Here is a 27,299-nt window from a genome sequence, read left to right on the forward strand (position 1 = left end):
ACATTCCCCAAGTGGCAATGTGTCAGACACTCCATCAGAGACAGGGTGCGAGCACAGCCCATGCCAGTTATGTGCTGCTCCCCCCATGGGCAGATCAGTGTCCCCCAGTTCCACTCCCAATGTCAATTTTGGGGGTGGAGGGGATATAGAGTAATTGCCAACAAAAAGTTGTCTCTGGAGCACCAATACACCGACAGTTAGCCTGAGGTTTCTGGCCTTTGACAGAGTTGGCTAATTAATCTGAAGAAACTAACGCAATGGAATGCAAAAATCTCTCTAAGGCTGGGGAATGGGAAGTGTGCCAGTTGCCAGCATTACCTCATCAGTAGCCAAAATGAAACATTCACTGTCTTGGGCAGGTTTTCAGATTCCTGCTAGTGCACGTTTTAGTAATGGAGGAAAAAAAGCCAGGGATTGTTTCCCAGTTCTGCCTTTTTCTGTTGTACAGACTCTGCTATTACTGATGAATTTTGTAATTCCTTAAAATCAGCAGGGTGAAAACAACACTGCTTTAAAGGATGAATAAATAGGTTTATAATAATCAATAGAACCCAAAGTGCTATGTACAAAACACCAGGCACTTGAGGAACTGCCAGACTCTGACGGAAATAATAGGTGTGAGAGGATGGATTATGGAAGACGAGAGGCTTATTTAGAACTAATGGGCTGAGAACGGATGGGTAGCAAAAAAGAAAACAGCAGGAAAGCACATTTTGAAAGGTGAAGGTAAACAAAGAGGAGTAAGAGCATTAGATGAAATTCCCTTCAGAGTAATTTCTTTGGCCTTGTGTACACTAAGGAAATTATCTACGAATGCCCTGCCATTGCTCACACCAGCTGAGTTCCCTCAGTACTAGCAACAGTGGGATCCCTGGTGTGAATGGTGCGCCAACCACAGCAGCAATTTTAACAGACCTTCTCTAAGCAGGTCTAACTAAGTGTTGATAATGCTAGTGGCACCTGCCAGCATGTCTACACTAGGGCTTCCCACGTTGCTAACACTAGAGTTGATCTAGTATTCAGCTGTGTGGAAAATTTTCAGAGCATGTCCCTAGTGTAGGTGGGGCCTGAGAGTCACTGCCATGTTACTCCTGCAAAGCAGCAGAGTTTCTGTTGTTTTGCAAAGATGACACTTTTCCTGAAAGAACAAGTTAGCTTTAAGGAACAAAATCACATCAGAAGTTAAGAAACAAAATAAAGAAGGAAGGGTGTAGTTGTTTCAGGTTCTACACGTTTAGACTTCCAAGAGCCAGGGGTTCAAATCCTGGCAGGGCTGATTTAAGATGAAATCTTAAAAAACAAGGTACTGTCTGCTCTGATTGGATCTTTCCTGTGGTAATTTTTGAAGAGATGTTGTGCCTTTTTGGCCAAAGTTTTCCCCAGACTGCCCACTGTTGTTCAGTGCACGATACTCCATTTACTCCTACTCTCCAACTCTGTGGTGGCTGCATTTCACTGGTACTATCAGAACTTGCCATAGTATTTTTGGGCCTTAGCTGCAGAACAGATTTACTGGCCCACCTTCCCATTCCCAATTATCTCAGGCAGCGGGATTATTCTTTGGAGTACCCTCGAGCTTTGTTAGTTTCAAAACAAAACAAAGAAGGGGTGGAGAAAAATCTTTGAGTAGCTCACAGCTGCTCCTTGTAGTATAGGTGGAGTCCAGCTGCTTATGCTGAGGTCTGAGCATAGTTCCTAGCTGCATTCAAAAAATACATTCAAAGAACAAGTTTCCAAATAAGCTAGAGGTCTGAAATCACTGTAACCCCTAGAGGGTTGTGTGTGAGTTTTAGCACTTAAATAGTGGCCCTTTACAAACATTCAAAATATCCCTGACTCTGATCCTCAACTTCTCTAGGAGCTCCACAGAGATTATGTTGAGCATGAACAGCAACTTTTTGTTTCTAAATTCATGTTCTAAGTAGGCAACACCATCTTTGGACTCCCTTATTTCGGTCTATCTTATTTCTAAATCAGTTGCTATTGAAATACCCCCATCAGTAAGTTAGATGTGATGCAGCAAGTGGGGAGAGCTTATGGGGAGTAATAAATAGATCTTTTGCACTTTAAAAAACAACAACATTCCTTTAAAAAGAGAGCCTCAGGTCTCAGAACACATGACAAATCTTTCCAAATTGAGTAACGTGCTATGTAAATTTACTGCCACAAGAGGGAACTCTTATTGCATTATTACAGGGTTCACTACATGATTAGCATTGACCAGACCCATCCGCATAAAGTGCTAGAAATACACTCATGTTTGTTCTATACCGGTATCATTTTAGAGTCTATCACATTCCTCCCCTTTCTGTGAGTTAAAGGCTTGCGACAGATTCACAGCCCTGAAGGCTGAAGTCCTCTCTCTGTGAAATAGGTACAGTAGCCAGGCAGCCTTCTCTCTATCATCTTCCCAAAGCGAAACGTAAAGATCAGGTTATACATGAACAGCGCATGTACAGAGCATGTTGTACAGGGATTCGTTCCTACAAAGTAACCAAGCCAATCCCAAAATGTGCAATGCAGTGTATAGCAAATGCAACGTAATGTGTAAGTGTATATAAAGGAAGAGTTTTATGTGCAACTTTGGATGTGTGGCACACTCTATACCCACTCCCTACGTTTCAGTCTGATCAACTCAGTATAGCTTTGCTGTCTGCCAAATAAAGATAAATAAGTGATGAAATCTGGAGACCAACTGAGTTTTTGAAGGCCAAATGGAAAAAGAGGTCTCAAAAGGGAATCCCAACAAATATGTGCCAGAGATCCCTGTAATCCCAGAGAAAACATATGCATTACATATATCCTTATGGACACACACACACACACACACACACTCCTTTGCATCAAGTCACAGCCTACAGTCGAGGTAGAATAACAACACCCTGCTCCAGCAGGAGCTTCTAGAATTCTTGAGGCAGACCCTCAGCTAGTGTAAGTTGTAATATCCCCACTGAAGTCAATAAAGCTTTGTCAGTTTACACCAGAGTCTCAGGCAGGCATTATGCCTTCAGGAGCCCGAGGGAAGCACAGCTGCAGGGCTGCTCTTGGCAGAGGTGCAGCGTGTGCTTCTTCTTTTGAACCCCTTATCCCCGCCATTCCCACAGTCAGTAAGCTTGCCCTATGCCTTGCTATGTAGAAATATTAATTTTCCTGGGGGAAAAAGCTTTAGAGAAAAATGAAGAAAAGTACTGTTCGTTTTCATATATTTTTTTTTTAAATGCAGCGGCATATTTAAATGAGGCAAGAGCAGCCAGCCTCCTCTTCCTTCCCCAGGAGAAAGTGGGGAACTATAGCAGCAGGGCTCTTCACTTCCTGGGAGAACTGGGGTGGTGGGGTTCAGCTGCTGTTCCAGGAAAGCTCAGGAAGGAGGCGAAGTGGGGCTCTTGCGCTGTCCCTACAGCATCCATCATCCGTCTATCTGAGCACCTCCCAGGAGTTAACAGAACAAAACCAACTCTCTCCTGGGAGACCCAGTGAGCCCTAGCACTGGAGGTTTCCTTCATTCCCCAAGAGATCTTATGCAAATTAAGGAGGAGCCCCAGCATAAGAATTCCTCCAGTCGGATGCTTCCTAATGGGACGTTCTCGCACAGAAAAAAGCGTCTAATTCAGGTGTTTCTATTTAAGTTTTCTACACAAAAGAGATTTCTGCATATTATGTTTTCTACATGTAAATCCCTCACATGGAAAGTGTTCTACACAAAAACCTTTCCACATGAGTCTGACTCTTCATACATCATGAATACAGTTTTCCCACACAGAAATTGTATACAGTCAAGTCCCTCACATGGGGGTTTCTTTTCATTTACTAGGAGATCTGGGGAGCAGTCTGAATGGTTTTCATCATTCCTTTATTCTCTTTCTCTCCTGGTACTTTGGAGCTTCATCAGCGGAGTTTTTAAATTCTTCAAAAGGAAGATAAGGGAAACTTTAGGCCAAAAAAGGAGCTTCTTACAAAGTTAGAGGGGAGAGTGGTGAGTGGTAGTGATGAGTGAATGGGTGTCAATATCCGGCTGAGAATGGAAATGTTCATACCAACTCCAATTAATTAACTATAGCACGGCACCATAGACCGATAATGGAGAGTGCTTTGCAGCTAAATACAGCTCCCTGAGCACAAAATCTCTTCCCCCACCCAATATATCCAGATCATGACTTCTATTCATTTAAGTCCTAATTCAGGAGAGCATTTTCACTGTACACTTAAGCCCATGCTGATTCAGGACAGCTCTTATTCATGGAGTTTAAACACATACTTAAGTTTGCTCTGAATCAGGAGGCTACGGAGGCTAACATCTTCCAAATGGATGTGAAGTGAAATCTAAAGGCATCTCTTCATGTAGTTATGTCATTTCAGACAGACAGCAATATTAGCAATAAAAGTGGGGGGATTTTTTAAAAGAGAAATAACTTTATCATAGCCTTCCACATACAATAAAATGGGGTTTTGTATAATTTTGTCGGGTTACATTTAACAAATGATTTATTTCTTCCTACTGCTACTATTCCAGTGCATGCATGTACCACCCTCCCCCCCCCCCCCCCGTTTCTTTTTTGTTTGAATTCTGCCAGACTATCTGTATTGACATCTTTCTAACTGTAATTGTTATTCAAATAAAAGAGACAGTAATAGATTATACTGGAGCTCACTTTCCTTTTATTGTTTTCATTCCTAGGAGGTTCTCAGCTGCTCTCTGGATGAGATGAGCTAGTGACAGGAACAACAACAACAGAAAAGGCTAACAGAAGAGAAAGGAAGTATTTGATGGCTCCCCTTGTCTGTTCCCTGCCCTTTCTCATCAGTCCTAGAATTTTGTGACTGAGTTGTTTCCACAGAGACATATGGCACAAGGAAGTAGGGATTTGGGAACTCAGCTGTTATTCAGAATGCAGCATTTTTAAAAAGCTATACTAGCTGCTCTTAATCCTCTCAGTGGAATTCACTGTGCAATCCATAGAGGTAATTTAATGCCCACAATGTACAAACAACATATATCATTTATAAGAGAATTTTGAGTATGCCCTTTCTACAAAGCTTCCCCCGCCCCCTCCACAATGCAAGTCAGTTGTTAATAGGCAATGATTCAGGTCTCCAAAAGGAAAGTTCTAAGTGCTAAGAGCTCAGAAATTTCGTTGTCATATTCCGCTAACTTAATCTGACTCTCTACCTCCACGTATACAATGAACGCCATTAAAAAGTCAGCATTTACCAAGAGTTACCATACTGTTATTTCTGAGATAATTTCAGGGTCATTTCTAATTCTAAGTATAGAGAAATATAACAGCATATCAGACATTACTGTATGTGAAGTTGGCAAATAATGACTTTTTGGTGATGACCACTGTGAATATCTGTACATGTGCACATGTACATGCACCCCAAGGCTGGTTTTGCAAGACTCAGTCAAGATTTGTTTTGCAAAATCCAAGCAGGACCTGATCAAATCTAAATTTCATTTTATCCTAATAAAGTTCAGGGACATTTGGATACATGATTCTGCCCATCTCCAAACACATGTATATTTAATAGATATTCAATAATACATCACGGTTTACATGTAACAAGGGAAACAGCCAAAAACTGTTTCCCTTGTTACATGTAAACCGTAATGTATTAAATGTGTGTGTGTTTGGAGAGGGACATAATATATACGCATGCGCAATATGGCTGAGTTCATGTTGAGGAAGCATTTCTAACTTTTGAAGTGTCTGGACTTTGGAGAGCTTGGTTTCTCAAACTTAACAAGGCATTAATGCTTGCTTTTGCATTTTACAACTTCAGTGCCTCACCAGAATAATAGTACGCACAAATCAAGTATTATTGGGAAACCTTCTCAAGCACAGATCACTTATGAATGAGATGAATATTGAATAAATATAACAGGGATTAATTAGCTAAAGCTCTCTGTTTACCAGACAGAAAGGAAATACTATCTCATTAAATATTAAGAGGCATGTTACATGTGTTTCCAGGATCCAGTTACGCTTTCTTCAAAACACAAACAGTTTTTCATTTAAAACTTGGATGTGGGTGCAAAGTCTAATGTCCCAGTATATTAAACCTATAATGTCACAAGTTAAACATTATTAGTCATCAAAAAGGAGAGAGACACCTAAGTAATATCAAGCAGAAAAATTAGAATTCTATGAAATGTTCATGCTCCATTCACAAGACTGACATTTACATAAATAATTGTTTAGGTTCATGATTGTGCATTACTAATTTATACCTTGTGCGGAGCAAACTTAGAGGTAAAAGAACAATCCTTTCATTTCCCAGCCCATAATTCTAAGGAAGAAATAAAGTATGCAAGACATTTTATCCTCTTAGGGAAACCAACCCAATACACTAAGAAAAATAGAGGATTCAAATCCTCATTACTACACAAATGTAAAATAAATTAGCGACATCATACAATATACATAGAATATTTTGTGGTCTGTTCTCTACTCTATGATTCTGTAACGCATGCACACCACTGTAAAGTGAATCCTGGTATGCAGGGTGCCAGACCTTTCGTTCCCGGATTTATGCCACTTCATACTGCTAAAATAAATTAATCCTTCCTCTCTCAAGGTCTTTGACTGCTAACCTTGTGACGCCTTTGCGTCCATGTGCATACTATGGAGATGCTCATAGCACTTCCCCTGTCACTCTAGTAGGAAAGAGATATCTGTAATACCTAAGTACTAGCAAGAGGGAACCCCTGGATATCAAGTAGTCTGTCAAGTTATTTTTGTATGTGAAGCAGTTATGGATTTTCTCTGGGTAACCCTGGAGATGCGTTAGATTCTCAGGCAGAGGTGTAGCTACAATTTACACACACACACTAACCAATCTGTAGCATAGCACTAATCTCCCATGGCCAACGTCATATTACACACAGTGTGATCACTAACGCAGCAGGTGCAGTTGGACTGGGAGCTTGTGTGTGTTAATCAACAGCCTCATAGAGAACAAAACCAACAATGCTCCCAGGAGATTAAAAATTGTGCTCACACCCCAAAAGGGACAGAACTCTTCCATTTTTATCATGCTCTTGCCGCTGCATTTCAGCCTTAGGAAAAAAGCTTGCTCTAATTCACGAGGAGGATAATACTGATCAGGACATGATTATTTTCTTCATGCAAATCTGATCCAACGCTGCTAAAGCAAACGAAGTAGAAGATCAGGTGAAAGGGCCATTGTGACGCGGACAAAATCATGGAGGGGAACTCGATTAATCTGAAAGGGAGGCAATCACTGAGGGGTAATCACTCAGATAGCGATTAATAAATCCCTTTGATAAAAAAAGTAATTGTGTGCCATTGCCTATGCCTTCCTACACACGCGCTAACAAGTTTAATGAGGCAGATACTGCAATATATGATGATCACTAGCTTTGAGGAGAACAAGACTCCCATTTCTAATGTGTGATTACTATTGATGTGAATTGGATTCTGGTATTATTTCAGTTTATAAAATCATCAGATGACATAGGCTAGGCTAAGCCTCTTTCCTCCTCACAGCATGAGGCTGTGGAATTACCTAACTTCGTAGTTTAATACATTTGCACGTCTTTAGCTTAATGACTGGAGATGGTACATGCGCACAGAGAGAGAGAGGTGCAGCAGGTGCCATCTATGAGCAAGAGAGTGAGCCCTTGAATTGCTGCTTCTGTGAAAGACAGCCCTTCTGAACAGCCGCTTTCTCAGGAAAAGGTTATACAGACAAGCCCTGAAGACATCAAATCAAACTGCATTTCTAGTGAACCTTCCATGCCATGTATTCCAAGGCACTTTTGAAAAATATGTAATTAGATGTGGCTGTGCCAAAACAGAGCTTGAGCCTGCAGCTACATTTTAGATGATGAATGAATTATCAGTTACTGGCTATGTGATTAGGTGGAAATCTTGATGCTTAACCCAACAGTGAGGTGGTCATATGACCCTGCTCTCAACAACTATACACTCAATAGACACCACCACCATTAGGCAGAACCAGTGATACACCCAAAGGAGTATATGTGGGGCCAGTGCTTGAAAATAGATGGTAGGCATCCATATAGGCACCATCTTGTTCTCCAGAATCTCAACTTTCATTTTAAAAAGTTAAGGCTCTAGTTGTTATGGTTGGGAAGAAGACACTAGGTTCACATTTTTGAGGTAACGACGCAGAACCTGCAGAGAGCCTGGAACAATAGCTCTGAGAGGCATGAGTGGAGCCCCACTGCTTTAACGCCCAGTCCTGTGCGTCAGTTATTAGACTACATGTCCTCTGTAGGAATGTACATGGAAGACAATAGGGGACCCAAGATGTGTGCCGGAGAGGCAAAGCATTGACAGGGTTAAGATGGCCATTTCATGTTTCTCCCTTATAAATGGGGTTACATAAGTCGATGCAGGTAAGAAAGATATTGCAGTTTGGAACTAGGTACTCCCAAAGCTTTAGTGTACATGCTTAGGTCAAAAATGGACATGACTTGTGTCTGCATTTCATAGGATACTGCTGAGTATCCATCAAAGGGCTTTCCTTCATGTTTAAATAATGTGATGTAATGTAATGCTGACAGGTGCTTTTCACACCGAAAAAGGATCGGAGCAGAAAGTGTTTGGATTGGATTGTTGCAGAGTGTGTGTCTCCCCTTCCCCCAAGTTCAGACCCTGAAGTTGCTGTCTAGCATGCAAATGATGTCAAAGTGAACTAGCTACAGCTTCATGGACTGCTCCCTTTACTGCGCAGCAGCATGGAGACAAATAATTGGGCACTGAAAGAGGGAAAATAACCTACTGATAATTGGTGTGTTCACAGCACTAGGGCTACAGTGTTTGTGGCAAAAAAATATATATATATATCATGGGGAGGAAAAAGAAATGTGCATTACAGGTCATCATGGAAGATGGTTAGTATGAACACCAACCATTTCAGTTTTGCAATATTGTACCAGTTTTACCAAACATTTGTAAAAATGTGTCTTCGGGCTCCACTTTGTGTGTGTCAATACAATTGATATTCTTTTGTGTTGGGAACTTTTATTAATTCACTTGCAAAGAGTTAAGAAATATTACGGACTTCATAGCATAAAATACAGTAGCATATAATTAAAGAGGGCACTCTGCGGTCCTCAGCCAGTACTTAAGAACTACAAGCGTAAAACATTGTATGTGAAAATCCCAACAACAAATTCAATTATTCAACATGCTTTGTCTTGCAGTTGGAATGGAGATTGACGGACAAGTGGAAAGTGACTCAGAGAGCGAAGGTAGAGTGGAGAATAATAGCTGCTGTCTTATTTGAAATACACGATGAGAGATCTTTTTTCTCCAAAGGTTCATTTTGTGATTTGACTTGCTACACAGTGGTAATATCTAATGAGGTATGCATGGTTATATTCAGTGTTGTTGTAGCCCTGTTGGTCCCGGGATATTAATGAGACAAGGTGGGTGATGTAATAGCTTTTAGTGGAGTGAAAGCTTCTCTCTCACCAACAGAAATTGGTCCAATAAAAAGATAACCACACCCATGTTGCCTCTCTACTATGCATAATTAGATTTCCTACCTGGGTAGTTGACTTTGATGAGGAGGAGGAGGATGTTGTGCAAGAGAATGCTCCTAAACCTGGCTGTCCCCTTCTCTCCGTGTCCCTGAGAAGGGATGAGAGCTGGAGTGAAGCTTTCCTTGGTCTGACACAGTAAAGCAGGCAGCACTGTGTTCCATGTGTGGTGCGATGCGAGTGAATTTATAGGATAATGCAAACATCTAGAAACCGTCACCTTTCACTGCTTTTTTATGTAATTCTCGTCATTACAGTAAGGTTGAGTCTTTGTTACATATGACTATGTGAGGAGAGAGATAAAGCCAAGATAGATTTAGGACAGACTAGCAACTCATGGCAAAAATCAGGAAAAGCCATAGACCAGATTTAAAATAAAATAAAAAATACCCTCACAAATACAGTAAATAAAGAGACATTGCTAAGGGCTAGCATTGCTGGGGTAGTGGATGGTTCATGGTGATAGACAGACCCTTTAGACCACAGTTCAAATCCAGCTTAGGTAAATAGTAACTGAAAATAATCATCTGATGGCCTCTATGAAATCAATTGATGGTCTCAGTCTAGTTTCCAGTGGACAAGGGAGCCCACTAGAGCTGGTTGATTTCCCCTCCTTCTCCCACCCCCCACCCCCCCATTAGAAGCAAGAAGCCTTTTCAAAAGAGTTTTTGGTAGTTTCACAATTTCCCAGTTTTTCATCTAAACCAAAAATGTCAATATTTTGAACTCTGTTTTTTACCCTTTCTCCCCACTATTTTTTTTTATTTTAATTTTTGTGTGCGTACCACTAAATGCAGCAAAACAGGTGATCTGTAGGCTTTTGTTTTACCACTTCGTCTTTTCTTCCTCTCCCTCCTTCCTCTCCCTCCCCCCATTTTCCCTTCTGCCACTCTAACTTTTCAGAATGTTTCCACCTTTGGAAACATTCTAGAGAGGCAGAGTTTGTTATACCAATAAAAACTAGCAGGATCTTATTAAAGGGGACAAGATAAAGATGCCACATTTATTATGATAATTTGATTTATGACCAATAACTAATATCTTAATCCTTATACACACATTATACCTAATATCTATACACACACACACACATTCACACACACACACACATCCATCAGATGTTCTGCAGCTGCTGCATAGTTACCAGTCCTGCTTGAGTCTGTAGCTTGGGTTCGTAGCTTGTGGCGGCTAACTGGCCAGGAAAGCCGGGCACAAGGACGAGCTGGGTCTCTGTTGGGCATGCATCGATGCCCTTCCATGTTGGCAGCAGAATGTTACCCTCCTCCAAAGTTTTCCATCTCACCCATCCTTTTTGTAGGCTTTAGTTTGAATCCAGAGTCTATAGGTCTTGCTGTGTCACGCTGCCTTCAGGTTTGGTGATTGATCACCCGTCAATTGCAGACATGACTTTCAGCCTTGGACCGGGCTTTGATCTTCCTTCTATTGTACCTTTTCTTTTTAGGGTGGATTTTTTTTTTTTTTTAACTTTGTTAGGGCTCTTGTCTGCATTTTCAACCATTGGTGTTTGAACTCTGTTTCATCAGGACAGGCTGGGGCTGGAGGTTGATTCCATCATCCATACATACCTCATTCACACATCTAAACTAAACTAATAAGATTACAGCAGGGTTTGCAAAAATGAAGGTTGCAGCAAGCTCTTACAAAATGGAGTAAGCGTTTTTAAAATGGGGTTTGAATTACAATATGGCAAACAGTGAATAGAAGTTACAATATAGGCAAGTATAATGGATGGCAAACAGTGAACAGAAGTTACACTGTAGGCAAGTGTAATAAATGGTGAACAGAAGTTACAATACTGAAACAGTGCAAGTCTCAGTGATTTAAGCAGGAATTGGATTAATAGTGAAACTTACAAAGGCAGCTGACTGAACAGCTATGGCTCTTAACAAGCATCTTAACTGTTAATTAGCCAGTTATTGGGGTAACCGGTTTTATGAATGAATATTGTTTCATTCATAAAACTTTACTTATGAAGTTACATTAATAAAGTGAACAATTAAAAACAATTTCATTCATCAGTTCTACAAGTTACAGACTTTTCATTTTTCCTTTTGCCACTCTAACATTTCCAGAGTTGGAGACATTTTGAAAATTAGTGGCAGAAAGCAAAAATGAAAGTGAATGAAACCTTAGAGAGTGTTTGTTTTAATCTTCTTTTTGCCACTGAGACAAAAAGGGGCTGGAGGAAAAAAATTAACAATGTTTTGGGGAAGATATGTTGCAATATTAAAAAAGAAACAAACGTTCTCTTTCAAACGCTGCGAAACAGGAAAAAAAAACTTTTAAATTATATTTTTCTTTTTTGCAAAATAATTTTTTGATCAGCTCTAATATCCACATCACACCTGTCACAAATTAGTGTGTCTGTTGACAACATGAACAAGAAAATGAATAGCAGCAAAGAGTCCTGTGGCACCTTATAGACTAACAGACGTATTGGAGCATGAGCTTTCATGGGTGAATGCCCACTTCTTCGGATGCATGTATTCACCCACGAAAGCTCATGCTCCAATATGTCTGTTAGTCTATAAGGTGCCACAGGACTCTTTGCTGCTTTTATAGATCAAGACTAACACGGCCACCCCTTCGATACAAGAAAATGAATGTGCATAGAGACTGGTCTACCTTTTCCTCCCTAGATCATTCCCCTCCAGCTTATTGAAGGCAGAGCATGGAGAAGCTTCTACTGCCTATACTGCATTTGTTCTGCACTGACATGGGACTTAAGTCTCCAGGGCTAAGAATCAAGCCACTTTCATGTGCACTAAATTAACATGCTGTTGTCTAAAGTATAGCCAATTGGTTCACCACACTTGAGATTCGATATTAAAAATGTTCTAGAGACCAAATCAACAAGCCTAGCCAATTTCTTGTCTAGAAACAGCAGTACAATACAGGAAAGAAAGAGTTAATATGTAACCAATGCTTCCGAGAAGCAGTTCTCACAGCATGCACTCCACCTTACATAGAAATATGCTTTCAAAACCAGTCACATATATTGTGAGGTTGTTTACAAACTAAAAAGCGCTTTATAATTCACACAAGACCAAAATTCACCAATCAGCTTTTACCTTGTTTTTTTGTACCATGATGTACCCTTCTCATTTTCTGTTTTGGAACCCATATTCCAAGGGTTAGGGTGATGAAAGCACTCCTTACCTGCACCAGGACATAGAATGAATGTGTCTTGTGTTTGATAGCTTTGGCAAATATGAAACCTAAGTTCAGCTTTGCAAAGTGTTGTGGGATACTTGGCATGGATGAACAGAATTATTGGAAGAACATGATACAAGTCAGTTAGCATAATGACCCAGCACTCATATTTAACATAACATATACAATATTAGAACCATGCACATAATACCTATTAATGTGTGTGGGGAGATAATCTATAACATAGGTGTTGGCTAACAATGCAATTTTTAAAAAGAAAATTAGAGTAAATTAAACAATTTGCTTTCACAATTCTGGCATATATTTAAAGGTCTATAAAGGTGGATAGAAAGCTAGCTAGATCATCAGGCTCAATGGGTAGTGATCAATGGCTCCGTGTCTAGTTGGCAGCTGGTATCAAGCGGAGTGCTCCAAGGGTCAGTCTTGGGGGCGGTTTTGTTCAATATCTTCATGATCTAGAGGATGGTGTGGACTGCACCCTCAACAAGTTTGCAAATGACACTAAACTGGGAGGAGTGGTAGATACGCTGGAGGGTAGGGATAGGATACAGAGGGACCTAGACAGATTAGAGGATTGGGCCAAAAGAAATCTGATGAGGTTCACCAAGGACAAGTGCAGAGTCCTGCACTTAGGACGGAAGAATCCCATGCACTGCTACAGACTAGGGACCGAATGGCTGGGCAGCAGTTCTGCAAAAAAGGACCTAGGAGTTACAATGGACGAGAAGCTGGATGAGAGTCAATAGTGTGCCCTTGTTGCCAAGAAGGCTAATGACACTTTGGGCTGTATAAGTAGGGGCATTGCCAGCAGATTGAGGGACATTATCATTCCCCTCTATTCGACATCTGGAGTACTGTGTCCAGTTTTGGGCCCCACACTACAAGAAGGATGTGGAAAAATTGGAGAGAGTCCAGCAGAAGGCAACAAAAATGATTAGGGGGCTGGAGCACATGACTTATGAGGAGAGGCTGAGGGAACTGGGATTGTTTAGTCTGCAGAAGAGAAGAATGAGAGGGCATTTGACAGCTGCTTTCAACTACCTGAAAGGGGATTCCAAAGAGGATGGATCTAGACTGTTCTCAGTGGTACCAGATGACAGAACAAGGAGTAATGGTCTCAAGTTGCAATGGGGGAGGTTTAGGTTGGATATTGGGGAAAATGTTTTCACTAGGAGGGTGGCAAAGCACTGGAATGGGTTACCTAGGGAGGTGGTGGAATCTCCTTCCTTAGAGGTTTTTAAGGTCAGGCTTGACAAAGCCCTGGCTGGGATGATTTAGTTGGGGATTGGTCCTGCTTTGAACAGGGGGTTGGATTAGATGACCTCCTCAAGTCCCTTCCAACCCTGATATTCTAAGGTCAGAAGAGACCATCATGATCATGTAGTCTGACTTCTTGTACACTGCAGGCCACAGAATCTCTCCCACTCACTCCTGTAATAGACCCCAACCTCTGGCTGAGTTACTGAAGTCCTCAAAATGATGATTTCAAAACTTCAGGTTACAAAGAATCTACCATTTACACTAGTTTAAACCTGCAAGTGACCTGTGCCCCATGCTGCAGAGGAAGGGGGAAAAAAAAAACAGGGTCTCTGCCAATCTTACCCAGGGGGAAATTCCTTCCTGACCCCCAAATATGGTGATCAGTTAGACCCTGAGCATGTGGGCAAGACCCACCAGCCAGACACCTGGGAAAGAATTATCTGTAGTAACTCAGAGACCTCCCCATCTAGTGCCCCATCTCCAGTGGCTGGAGATATTTGCTGCTAGCAGTCACAGACTGGCTACATGGCATTGTAGGCAGTCTCATCATACTATCCCCTCCATAAATTTATCAAGCTCGGTCTTGAAGTCAGTTAGGTTTTTTGCCCCCACTGCTCTCCCACTAACTCTGTAAGAACAGGGTCTGGAAATGATTTCTAGCTTTCAGCTCCTAGGATCCATTGATGCACAAACATGAGTTTCACAATCATCAGTGGACACTGTGTGCACATGACCAATGCTAAATGCAGTTCTCAGCCTGCTTCTCATCCAAAGTCTGTAGAGGTCAACGTTAGCTTGTTCAGACTCCAGTGGGGTTTGGATTAGGCATTCTGTCTGTACTTTTTGGATAAAAGGCAAATCTTTATTGCACCAATATAGAATGTTTCCAAAAATACTTGTTTTCATCAATTGCAGAGGATGAAGAGGGGGAAAAGGCAACCAGAAAGCAGCACTCCAAGGAAGCTATCAAGTCAAGTGGACGTGAAAGGAAAAAGCAAAAGAAGAATGGGGAGGAAACTGAGCTTGAAGAGAAAGTTGAAGCCCCAAGGCAAAAAAGAACTACTAAGAAGAAAAGTCACAAAATGAATGACAGTGATGGGGAAAGTGAAGCAGGGGAAACAAGTGGGAAGAAAAAGAGAGATAAAAAGGCTTCTAGCAAAGACCAAAAGGAAGCAGAAAATAAAGAAAAGCAAACAAAGAAGAAAGGGAAGGAGCAGGATAAGAAACAGAAGAAAAACCCAGCAGAGAGGTACTCTAACAATCCCCAGACAGAAACCTACATAGTAGAATCTCATTTTTGTTGAATGTCAGCTTCCTGGGTAGCAGGTTCATGAACCTGTGGCATATTGGTGTAGGTTACTAAAAGAACAGTAAATTGTTACTTGTAACAAAAATGTAACCCTGAGAAACAATAGAGTTGTTTTTCTGGTTAAAATACAAGCTAGATTCTTTTCAGAATCTTCTTCTACCCCAAATATGATCATAGAATTAAGTATGTAATGGATTCCTAATGTGCAAGTATTGGAGCAAGAAAGAGTCCTTTTAAGGAAGACAATTGAAAGTAAGCCAGAATAGGGCACCTTCCTTTGGCTGGACACATGATAATCCTAAAAGGTTAGAATGGATCTCTTAGGTTTTCCAGACTATTCCCCTATTAATTTTCCTTTGTTCTAATCCTTTTCTTCTTCACCCAGACTTTTTATTTGCTGTGATGCCTGGCTATCATATTTCTCACCGTGATCGTATCTGGTTAACTGTAAGAACCCCACTGGCAGTCCACATGATACTTATGAAGATGGTTGAGTCACTTTACAACAACAAGAAAAGATCTGCAAGACTGAATTGGAGTTATGGTTGAATCCCCAAAACCACACCTGTTTCCACTAAGTTTTTGTTAATGTCAGCTCATGTGATGCCAACTCATGTGCTGCCAGTGAAACTTAGGTTAGGTGACAATAAAACAAATTCATTTAAGGTCTGATTTTTGCAACACTTCCTTTGAGCAGTTCTTAGGCAAGGAGGGTCAATAGGACAACTCAACATCAAGGCTCTAGAATTGAGCCTTTTATAAGTGAAGGCCAAGACAAGATGCATGTGCCAGATTCTCAGCTGGTATAAATCAGCATAACTCCACTGAAATCACTGGAGCTATGCTGATTCACAGCTGAGGAGCTGGTCTGGGACTGATCTGGATCAGGTGTTTATATAAAGCACACACATCAACTCCGAGGCCACTGTTCTGAGAGGACTTGTGTCCTGGGTGAAGGTGACTATTTTTATAATTGAAATGTGGCAGGCAATGTCTTTCATCTGGTAACCTGAAGCATGTGCCCAAAATCTTCTCCTTGACTTGAGCATCTTAAAGAAACTGGATCATTTTGACTACCCCATCACTGTGTGGATTTATTTGGTAGCACTGTCACATTTGAGCCAGAAAGGCGTACGTTCAAGTTTCCTCCCTTGGTTTGGGTTCATCACATGTAGTGTTGATATTGAAGGACAGCACTGAGTGGGGAAAATATCATCTGAACTCTCACTAGTAGATATCCAGATTGAAGTTAAAGATCCTGGAGAATTTTTCAGAGAGACAAATAAATCAGTGTCCTAGGTAGAGTTTTCCCATGAAAGTTTCATATTTCAAAAAAATTTCCCATCACACATGGGACAAAGTCAAAAATTTCAAATGAACCAAAAATCAAAACCAAATTTGGATCAGATAATTCAAAGTGTTTTGTTTTGATCATTTCAAAGTGATTGATTTCAATTTCTTTCCTTTTAAAAATGTTTATTTAATAACTTACCATAAATTAACTTAGATTTCAAAATGAAAGCTGTTTTGAACCAAAAAATGGAACTCCTTGTTTGGAAAAATGTGACATTTCAGCAATTTCAAAATATTTAAAAAAATAATACTACTACTTTTTTTTTTTTTTTTTTTTTAAAGAAACAGGCAATTTGTCAAAACCAACCCTTTCCTGAAAGTTTTGAATCTGCATTTTCTGAAAAATAAAAATAATAAAAAAAGTAAATTTTGTCAAACAATTCCCAACCATCTCTAGTCCTGACCAACATTCCTCCCTCCCACCCCCAACATGTTATGGCATACAAAGTTCTCTCTGTTATTGCAGAGAACATAATGACTGCTCCATTTTTTGTTCAGTTATCGAACACTGCCTACGTCTAACTCACTGGTCTGCAGAGTGCTTTATAATCCCTGAAGTATATGAGGTGCTATATACAACTACATTTTATTACATTGTTTTTGTGATTCCCCCCCCCCCCCCCCATTTTACTCTACTTTCGTTCTAGCTCTTCTTCCTCATCTGCTTCCAACTCATCTGATGAAGAGTCTCTGTCAGAGGAAGAACTGACGAGGCTAAAGGAACAGGTAGAGGAAAAGAAAAAACTAATATCTACCATGAGGAACAAACCTTGGCGTATGGTGAAGAAATTAGCATTGCTCAGGTAGCCCAGTGCATTCCCAGCTATTTATCGTTTTCACAATAGGAACCACTGAAGCTAGAGTGTGTGTTTAATAATTGTGGATGCACATAACGTTTTAGAATTACAGTTTGCTGCTGTTATCATCCCAAGAACCCAGCTTTGGAAAAGCAACCAATGGGACTTAGCCAGCATGATTTGGTTTAAATGAGAAGCGCTTAGAGGCAGGATTCTGTTGTCAGTCTCTGTAACTAGAGAACAGATGATAAGCAAAATCTGTTCAACTGATACCCAGGCTGGGATCATTCTGCCCTTTTATTTAAAGGCAGAGAATGACTTTCAGACTCCTTGTTAAAGCTAACTCTGTGCCCTTCTTTGCTTATTCATGCCTACTGTTATATAGCAATCAGAGCAGCTTGTCTCCATCTTACTTTACACTTCCTGGAGCATTACTGCTTGCAGGTGACTTGGAAAAAATACAGTATTGTTTACAGCCAAGAGAACATTGCCTGTCATCCCACACTGTATGGGTTAGCAATGCAGATTTCACTCCTCACAATAACCTTGCAAAAAGTGCCATGAACCCACTGTAGGGTGAGAAATTAGTTCACTATCTTGTGTTTGCCTAGAGGCTATTCACAGCCCCAGCCACTCATGTTGCCAAAGCAGACAGTAGCTGTGGCATCTCCCCTCGTCTGCTCCTTTCTTTCACTCTGAAGAGCCAATCTGACCTTCAGACACCTGGCCCCTCTCATATCAGTAGCATACAGTTTGATTACCACAGGGTAGTTATAGCAGCCTGGTCCTTCCCTTTGCCTCTCCTGACCTGGGTTCTTGGGGGAGGTGGGAAGGGGACTTCAGCTCTCTGTACTTAAATTTCCTCATCTGTAAAAGGCGACTGACTAATCATTTTTGATCTCTCAGGTGGGTTGGGAGGGTCAGTCTATTAGTTGTAAAGACCTGGAGACCCTCAGCATGAAAGTTGTTACAAAAAGGCACAAATTATTACATTATTATATAGTGTCCTAGCAGCTGAGAGGTTGCCTGGAATCATGTTTGACTGCACACTCACCTCTGTCCCCAAAAGAACTGCAAAGAACAACTGAGAGTGAAGGAGGACACATATACCCACTCTAATTTGCTTAATCAAACTGCCCTATTACCTTGGCTGTGCAAGAATATTTAATGAATAGGTTGCAGTACATAATAATAATAATACTAGTCTATCCAATGATCTCAGAATGCTTTACAATTAGTTAATTGGAACTTATAAACAGCTGCTGTGAGCTAGGTAAGTATTAATCCCATTTTACAGATGAGGAAATTAGAGCATAAAGAATATAAAGTCAACATTTTCAAACATGGGTACCTAAATACAATTTTGGGGACCTCTCTTTAGGCATCCAAATTTTGAAACATATCTACAAGTGACTGGCCCAAGACTACACATTAAGAAATCCAGGAACAGAACCTAGACCTCCTACCTCCCAGGCATATGCATGTAACTACAAGATCATCTTTCCTTCCTTCCTTCCTGACAGCTGCACTGTTAAGAAAGTATAGAAGGAAGAACCAGACTTCTTTCATTGATAGGGAAGGAAGACCCAGAATATGAATGCTGTTGGAAAGGGAACCAGGTGACCTTAGGTCTATGTATGAGGAAACTCAAACAGGGATATTAAGTTACTTTTTCCAAAAAACACACCAGAAATCTTGACAAAGCTGGGAATAGAATCCAGGTCACCTGACTCTCACTGTCTTCCTCCCTTTGATAACAGCACAATTCACAGAAATTAAAAGTGACTATACAACATTCTCTGCACCCAGTGCCATCTTGGGGAAGATTCTTTCAATGTTTTAGATCAGGGCCAACCCTAAGCAAACACAATCACTTTTGTATTTTTGAATTAGGGAGGCACAAGCTTTTGTAGAGAAGTTTGAAGGAGCATTGGGAAAGGGAAAGGGAAAAAAATTCTACGCATACAAGATGATGATGGCAAAGGTAAGTGCTGTCATAATGACAAAAAGAAGAGTGGATGCTTGGTCACTAGTGTATTTTTGGCTACAAGCAATAAACTCACATTGGGCAAAATAGCCACCATTACAGAAGCTGAGATAGCACTCCCCATATGTATTTTAATTCACTGAATAGCTGCATTTTTCATGGTTCCTAACCAAATTCATGCAGGATATGAGCCAAATTCTGCCCCAACTTAAACCGCATGCAGCCTCCCTACAGTACAGGAGGATGCAGAGCATGTAAAATCAGGGCAGAATGAGGGTCTCTGGGTGTGGTCTCTGACAGTTTAAAGTATTGATTGCACTAAGGATTGGAGACACAGCCAAATCCAGGCATAGTACCATTCGTTTCAGTGGAATTGCACCAGTTTACAAATTGGACCACTGAATGGGAAGATGACCATGGAGAATTGTGACTTCATTGCAAGACTGGAGTCAGTAATTAAGTTATTGCTTCCATGGAGATTCCACTGATTTGAGACTTTTAAAAAAAATTGATCATGTCCTGTTCCCATTGATGTCAGTGACAGTTTAGCCAGTGAGAAAAGAATCAGACTTGCTATTTGTCAAACAAATCCTTCTTTTAAATAGAAATGGGCCCAAACCAAAGCCTCACACACAGATCTGGGTCTGCAGCTTCAACCTCTCTCTCCCTCTCTCTCAATGGGTTAAATCCCAACACTAACTCTGATCCTGCAGAAACCTAACAAAGTTAGGATTCAGGACCTGAATTTGAACACGTGAATTTGGAAGCGTTTGGATTCAGGGTTTTGATGTGGATCATTACAGAAGTAAAAAAAGGTCAGACCCAGACCGAAAACTCCAGAATTTGGTTCAGGCTCACCTCTGGCTTTAAAGTTTGCCACCAATTTTTAATAACTCAACTAATCACTAACTTTAGAAACTCCTTAGAGAAAGCAACCCCAGAGGCCTCTCCATGACCAGCCTAACATTATATCTCTAGTTGCAACACTGTTTTCTTATTTCAGAAATGGGTGAAATTTAAGAGAGACTTTGACAATTTTAAGACACAGTGTATACCTTGGGAAATGAAGATAAAAGAAGTGGAGAGTAAGTGCAACTTCCATTTAGACTGAGACATGACTAAAATATTTTGTTGTACAGTTTTGTGTTACTTCAAATAATCTCTTGGTCACAGAGAATCTTACCTACCCACAGTACTAACCACTGCCTCTTTTTGTTTAAGGTCACTTCGGTTCCTCAGTAGCTTCTTATTTCATATTTCTGCGATGGATGTATGGAGTAAATCTGGTCCTTTTTGGTTTAATATTTGGACTGGTTATAATTCCAGAGGTAAGAGCTTAGGCCCCAATCCTGCATTCAGGTTCATGCAAATAGTATCTTCTCCATAATAAATGTCAAAATTAGATTGATGGCATATTGTTACTTGTTATTTCCAATTGTACTTTGTTACTCCCAGTGTTATCGCATCTGGTAATGTCACATCCAGTCATGTCATCATCCTTATCTTAACTCTTGATCAATTTCTTATCTTCTGCATCATTCTCATTTTGACATTCACTAGGAGCAAGATACTGCTCATGCAGGCATAGAGACCTTGGGCTGTCTTACTGATAGATCTGTGGATAATGTCACTTCAGGATGCTCTATCTTCCTGGAGTGGCAGAATAAACTTCAGTTTTACTTAGCCTTAGTTAAAATATGGTAAGAGATACACCTTATGCACCTATTTGGATTTATAGTAGCAAGTTAGGGTCCTATTTTTGAAAATGTTGGGTTTTGTGACTATGTCCCTAAATCCATATTTATCACCAATGGGAGAGATTTTCAAAAGGATCTTAAAAGCCTTAAGAGCACAATTCCCACTGAAGTCAGTGCCCCGTAATCATTTAAAGTGCTCTGATGGGCTGCTCCACTCACCACCAGGATGGTGCCTCCTCCTGGTTACTCTGGGGAACAGCTCACAAGTTCATCACCCCTTCCTGTGGTTTCATGGTGTCTCTCAGTCTCTCTTTCTGGGTCAGCAGCCCAGACCCTGCTCTCACTCCACAAGCTGCTGCCTCTTTGTGACTTGACCCTTTAGCCAGGTCACCAAATGTTTCCCCTTTTGGGGTTGGAAAGTCTCTTCCCACAAACAGGCTCAGGCAGCCTTCCCAGTCACTGCTTTGTCATGCCACTCCCTCAGTGGCTGGCAGGGGAAACTGGGCCCACCCTCTACTCTGGGTTCTGGCTCAGGGACCCTCTAGCCAGCAGTCAAGGCCTCCTTTCGACCTTACTGACTTTCCCTGACCCCTCTGCTTCCTTCCTGACTCTCCCTCTGTCCCCAGGTTTGCCAGCCCAAAAGTGCCTCCCTTCTCCCAGGGAGTAACTGCAGACTTTCCCAGCAGCCCCTTTTCTGCTGCCAATTTCCTGCCTTTATAGTCCCAGCCCAGCTCATTCCTCCTCACCTGGGCTTCCTCATTCAATCAGGGGATTGCTTAACCACTGGATTCCCCTCAGCTATGACCTGTTGCGTTAATTAGCCCCCTTCTCAGTCTGCATTAATCCTTTCAGGGCAAGTGTGGGGTGAATACCCTTTGAAAAATCCCACCCTTAAGCAACTAAACATGGATTTGGAAGCCTAACTTTAGGCTCATATTGCTGTAATTTTTGGGCAGAGTGAAAAACAGAACTCAGGAATTCTATTGGCTTCAAGTATAGGCCATCATATCTCTAAGAAATCCAGGATGTACATTCCCAAAAGTACATAAGAAAACCATAGTGACAATACGATACTGTCAAACACATTTCTTAACCCTGACATTCTTGTAAAAAAAAAAAAAAAAAAAAAAAAAATCACAGTAAAGGGAATATACTGGTAATATTTAATTACATGATTGCCTATTAAGGAGTTATAAAATGTAGGTACAAAATACTTAATGATGTGGTTTAAAAGTTCTTACTGGTACTAGTGTTTTTACTGGTGTTGATTTGACATGGCTGCTTGACTAATAAAGTGGTAAGTCTGACCAAGTTTTGCATAGTTTCTCAGGTGTTTCCAAATTAAGAGGATGCATAAAATAAATAAGATTTGCCAAATCCTCTAACAACCAATAATTGTTGGTTTCCAAAATACCCGTTTTCCACATCTTAAGTCAGCCAGTTGTTTCTTCGTGAGAAAGTTTTCTTGTTACTCTTTCCCATTGTTATTTGGCCAAAGAAGAGTATTGTGGAAACAGTTAGTTATGACCCTTTTAAAAATAGATGTGTGTATTTAGCTATATAACTTAGAGAATTTTTTCACTTGACCAGAGCTCGGAGAGCTGGGAAGCTCAGTTTCTGTGTGTTGTGTCTTTAAGGGCTCTGCTATCCACCAAGACTGCCAGATGTTCTTGTTCAATGCAGGTTATTACAGAGGAAAGACAGTGTGTGGTCTTCTGATAGATATTGCACTTTTTTCCCCTTCTTTAAATTTTGTTGTTCGCTTTATCTAAAATAAAAGCCATTCAGATTGAAAGTATCCTCTGAGCACGGAAAGGCATAGCCATTAAAAGTGAATAATACAAATGCATTTTCTTTCTTTACGAATTGTACATTTCCGTACGATGAAGTAGTTGTGCCGGTTGTTTATACAGTATGTATTTTATTCATGGTGCATTAAACTGTTACAGTGTATACAGGGGATTGGCAATAACCATTTAATTATAAATGGCTTTAAAACTAAGTGTACAACCCTTGCAAAACAAATGCATTAGAAGCGATTGACGTAGTCCGTCTGCTTCGTGCTGCAAACGTATTCCAAACCATTTATGAGGCATTTAGACTTTGCTGTGCAGTGGCCATATCCTACTTATAAATATATTAACTCTTTAGGACTCCTTCATAGACAACCCTTAAATTAAAGTGTTGCCAATCAATTCTGATAAACCCTGATCTTGCTGCAAGTCCTACCCTGCAGAATGCTATTGGGAGATGCCATGGAATTATTCTGTTCTCATGTCACCTTCCTGATGCCAGCTGCCCTCCTGACCCCTGCCATTTACAACTGCTTAATGTCGAGATTATTTCATAACTCAAGAACTGTATAAATATAAAGCCTATCTGTAAGCATGAACAAATGCCCCTCAGCTGATCTTGGCTTCTCTTGAGGGAAGAATACTGCATCAACTGATCAAATGAATCCCTTTGTTGCATTAGAGAGATGTAACCCATGAAGTTCAAGGCAAAGGAGCCTTCTATCCAATAAGTGAAGTTTAAATTGAAGTTGTTGCTGTGCAGACATGCTCCTCTCTCTACCAGCTTCCACTTCCCAGGCAGTATTTAGCCAGACTCTCAGTGTTTTCAGATGGTGCTCTGACATGGAGAAGAAAAAAAAAAAAATTCTAAAAGGTACGGTATATGCTATTGGTAGGATTCTATGAAGCACTCATCATTTGTCTTAACTCTGACATCACTGGGTGTTATGCTCATACAAAACACACGGGATCTTTATAGAGGAAGGTAAATACACACAGCGTTTATTGAGAATACCACAGTAGCATATGCTTTATAGCCACACACACACACACACACACACACACTCCTGCAGTGATGTTTATAGTTACCAGTCCAGAGTCTGGATCAATCTAGTGGCCAGCCAGATTGGTCGCAGAGGGGAGCGGGGTTCTATCGGTCGCGATCCGATGCTCCTGGAGTGTGGCAAGATGAACCCAAAGTCCTATGGCAAAGCACCCTGTTCTTATAGGATTTCTTCTCTGTTGAAGCCTATGGATTCTGCTGTGTCACTTTGTGACCGGTTACTTCTTAATTGGTGTAAACATTCCAATACACCTCCGAGAGGGTCATCCTGTTCTTTGTTCCGATTTAATCAATTGTCTTTAGGGGTGCCAGCCTTTACCTCAGGGTCGTCAATCTGCCCTTCCTTATGGATGCGTGTTGATGATTCTTTGATGTCCTTTAAGTTTCTTCACTCCTTCTTCCTTGACTCTGGCTATAACAATGGCCTTTACACCTTATCTTTTTCTAATGCATACATTCCTCATTCACACAAACAGATTGAGAATACAAACAGTAGTATTTTATATTGAGCAAAAGGGCATTGCAAATTAAACCTTGCTAAGTTTTACAATCAATAACCAAGCCAATTTACATTGAGACCCAGGCCTTCAATGTTCCTCTAAGCTACTTAACATAGACACAATAGAGAATCCTGTCTCTTACTTCCCAATTTGTAATACATATAGGAAACCATAGTAGCTTTATAACTTATTCTAAAACAAAAGGGTGACCATAATTAGTCATAAGGATTGTTCTGGTCTGTCATTCCTTTCTGCTATTCAAAAAGGGTGGCTGACAGGATGAAATCAAATCATACATTAATTCTCATAGTACATTATAAAATTCAGCTCCTACATGGGAATAGAGTTAGGCCAATGCTGAGCATTTTGAAAATATAACCATAAAAACTATCGATATCTTTGCCAGTCCAAGCCCAACCCCAGCAATGCTCTGCTTCATCCTCCACTAACAATTCATTTGTGTGCTATTCCACCACTACATCATAGAAAAATTTTGTTTTAGATCAGGGCCAACCCTAAGCAAATCCTTTTAAAGGGGCATCAACAGAGAAAAGTTAGATGAAAGGATCCATAGCATCCCCCTGTCCCCAAACATTGCCATTCCTTCCATTCCACCACCAGGATCTAGAGAAGGCAGTTCTGGAATTCTGGAGCACTAGAGACCCAGATCAAGCAGTTTTCCTGATTTACAACACAGAAGAAAGAGCTGAATGACACCAAATATAGCCAAGCAACATGAAGAAACATCATCTATCCTCGGGTTGCACTTTACACCACCAGTTTAGTAACAGATGAAAACAATAAAAAAAAAAAAGGCAAGAAGTTAAACCATCCCATTCGTAGTTGCTGCATTTCATAATCTGTATGTTCAGAAAGCATTAAGTCATTTTCACAGTAGCCCTAAACCAACTCCTGGTTACCAGTGTTCATGTACAGAGATGTGCCAACAATGTCAGCATCTCTGAACAATGAAAACAAAGGAGTATCTGGAATCCTGCACGTACTCAGATCAGGTTTTGACTACCCAGGAGCATTTGATTATCCATGAGTCATCTGCATGGCAGCCAATGACTCTTATTGAATGAGTCTAGTTCAGGTTACATAGAGAACATTTTATCCACAGCATCACCACTAGATTACTAAGAGAAAAAAGGGAGACAGAGGGGGAGGGCAAATTCTGCTCTCATATACACTGAAGTAACTCCATTTAAATAATTGGAATTGCTCTGAACATAAGAACAGCCGTACTGCATCAGACCAAAGGTCCATCTAGCCCAGTATCCTGTCTACCGACAGTGGCCAATGCCAGGTGCCCCAAAGTAAGTGAACCTAACAGGTAATGATCAAGTGATCTCTCTCCTGCCATCCATCTCCACCCTCTGACAAACCGAGTCTAGGGACACCATTCCTTACCCATCGTGGCTAATAGCCATTAATGGACTTAAACTCCATGAATTTATCCAGTTCTCTTTTAAACACTATTATAGTCCTAGCCTTCACAACCTCCTCAGGTAAGGAGTTCCACAAGTTGACTGTGCGCTGTGTGAAGAAGAACTTCCTTTTATTTGTTTTAAACCTGCTGCCTATTAATTTAAGTTGGTGACACCTAGTTCTTGTATTATGGGAATAAGTAAATAACTTTTCCTTATCCACTTTCTCCACATCACTCATGATTTTATATACCTCTATCATATCCCCCCTTAGTCTCCTCTTTTCCAAGCTGAAAAGTCCTAGCCTCTTTAATCTCTCCTCATATGGGACCCTCTCCAAACCCTTAATCATTTTAGTTGCCCTACTCTGAACCTTTTCTAGTGCCAATATATCTTTTTTGAGATGAGGAGACCACATCTGTACGCAGTATTCAAGATGTGGGCGTACCATTGATTTATATAAGGGCAATAATATATTCTCCTTCTTATTCTCTATCCCCTTTTTAATGATTCCTAACATCCTGTTTGCTTTTTTGACCGCCTCTGCACACTGCGTGGACATCTTCAGAGAACCACAATGACTCCAAGATCTTTTTCCTGATTTGTTGTAGCTAAATTAGCCCCCCATCATATTGTATATATAGTTGGGGTTATTTTTTCCAATGGGCATTACTTTACATTTATCCACATTAAATTTCATTTGCCATTTTGTTGCCCAATCACTTAGTTTTGTAAGATCTTTTTGAAGTTCTTCACAGTCTGCTTTGGTCTTAACTATCTTGAGCAGTTTAGTGTCATCTGCAAACTTTCCACCTCACTTTTTACCGCTTTCTCCAGATCATTTATGAATAAGTTGAATAGGATTGGTCCTAGGACTGACCCTTGGGGAACACGACTAGTTACCCCTCTCCATTCTGAGAATTTACCATTAATTCCTACCCTTTGTTCCCTATCCTTTAACCAGTTCTCAATCCATGAAAGGCCCTTCCCTTTTATCCCATGACAACTTAATTTACATAAGAGCCTTTGGTGAGGGACCTAGTCAAAGGCTTTCTGGAAATCTAAGTACACTATGTCCACTGGATCCCCCTTGTCCACATGTTTGTTGACCCCTTCAAAGAACTCTAATAGATTAGTAAGACACGATTTCCCTTTAGAGAAACCATGTTGACTTTTGTCCAACAATTTATGTTCTTCTATGTGTCTGACAATTTTATTCTTTACTATTGTTTCAACTAATTTGCCCGGTACCGATGTTAGACTTACAGGTCTGTAATTGCCGGGATCACCTCTAGAGCCCTTTTTAAATATTGGTGTTACATTAGCTATCTTCCAGTCATTGGGTACAGAAGCCGATTTAAAGGACAGGTTACAAACCCTAGT

The 27,299-nt window shown here is 40.6% G+C and overlaps 1 protein-coding gene across 1 annotated transcript in view; it reads left to right on the forward strand.

Moving 5' to 3' along the window:
* Nucleotides 1–7,881: 7,881 nt before the first annotated feature.
* Nucleotides 7,882–27,299, forward strand: part of TMC2 (transmembrane channel like 2) — a 57,241-nt gene continuing 37,823 nt past the window's right edge. Inside the window, exons 1-6 of the mRNA XM_065583658.1 lie at nt 7,882–9,241; nt 14,903–15,236; nt 17,297–17,452; nt 19,340–19,430; nt 20,437–20,518; nt 20,655–20,761. Of these exons, the coding sequence (XP_065439730.1) occupies nt 9,178–9,241; nt 14,903–15,236; nt 17,297–17,452; nt 19,340–19,430; nt 20,437–20,518; nt 20,655–20,761 (834 nt within the window). The 5' untranslated portion in view covers nt 7,882–9,177. The remainder of the gene's footprint in view (nt 9,242–14,902; nt 15,237–17,296; nt 17,453–19,339; nt 19,431–20,436; nt 20,519–20,654; nt 20,762–27,299) is intronic.

This window comes from Chrysemys picta, chromosome 2 (genome assembly GCF_011386835.1).
Source record: "Chrysemys picta bellii isolate R12L10 chromosome 2, ASM1138683v2, whole genome shotgun sequence".
Taxonomy (NCBI): Eukaryota; Metazoa; Chordata; order Testudines; family Emydidae; genus Chrysemys; species Chrysemys picta.